At 58.8% G+C, this 741-nt stretch overlaps 1 protein-coding gene across 1 annotated transcript; it reads left to right on the top strand.

Annotated features, from left to right (window-relative positions):
• Positions 1-310: 310 nt before the first annotated feature.
• On the top strand, positions 311-634 carry VDBG_03694 (urease; the record flags this gene model as incomplete). Its single annotated transcript, XM_003005695.1, has 1 exon — positions 311-634. One exon carries the CDS (start codon positions 311-313, stop codon positions 632-634), a length of 324 nt encoding a protein of 107 aa, XP_003005741.1.
• Between the last annotated feature and the right edge of the window lie 107 nt (positions 635-741).

Here is a 741-nt window from a genome sequence, read left to right as displayed (position 1 = left end):
ATTCCTCGCCAGCTCCTCCGTGAGCACACGATCCCCCACTACTGCTTGCCTCCAGTGCTTCTTGCTAACGTCTGCATCCTTGGCCACAGCTTGATAAGCTCGTCATTTCTCAGCTGGGCTTCCTGGCGCAGAAACGGCTCGCCAGAGGCGTGAAGCTCAACCACGCTGAGGCAACGGTAACTAGGAAATCTCTTTCGCCCTTATCGAGGGTTTGGAAGAAGAGCCCGGGCACTAACATCGACCCCAGGCCCTCATCACGAGCAACTTGCAAGAACTCATCCGTGATGGCAACCACACCGTCTCAGACCTCATGGGTCTCGGTTCGACCATGCTTGGGCGTCGCCACGTTCAGCCTTCTGTCTGCAGTACACTTCACGAAATCCAGGTAGAAGGCACCTTCCCCTCAGGTACCTACCTTGTTACGGTCCATAACCCCATCGCCACGGATGACGGGAATCTCGCCCGCGCCCTGTATGGCTATGTACCGCGCATGCCTCTAACGATGATTTCCCTCTACCGGAGCCTGCCGAGTTCGAGCCGACGGGGCAGTGTGGCTCTTGTTGCTGTCAGGACGGTCAAGGCCCCCCTCAACGCCAACCGCAGCACCTTCAGCTGCGGCCCCCGGCAAAGGTGACCCCGCCCATACAGGGGGGAAGCCACTACCCCTTTCATCGGAGAAATCCACAAAACTCGAATTTGACCGAGCGGGGCCCTACGGTTCTCCCCCTTTGCCATCCCCCG

This window comes from Verticillium alfalfae, genomic scaffold (genome assembly GCF_000150825.1).
Source record: "Verticillium alfalfae VaMs.102 supercont1.4 genomic scaffold, whole genome shotgun sequence".
Lineage (NCBI taxonomy): Eukaryota > Fungi > Ascomycota > Sordariomycetes > Glomerellales > Plectosphaerellaceae > Verticillium > Verticillium alfalfae.
Note: the sequence above shows the minus strand (reverse complement) of the source record. Positions and strands in the feature narration are given on the sequence as shown.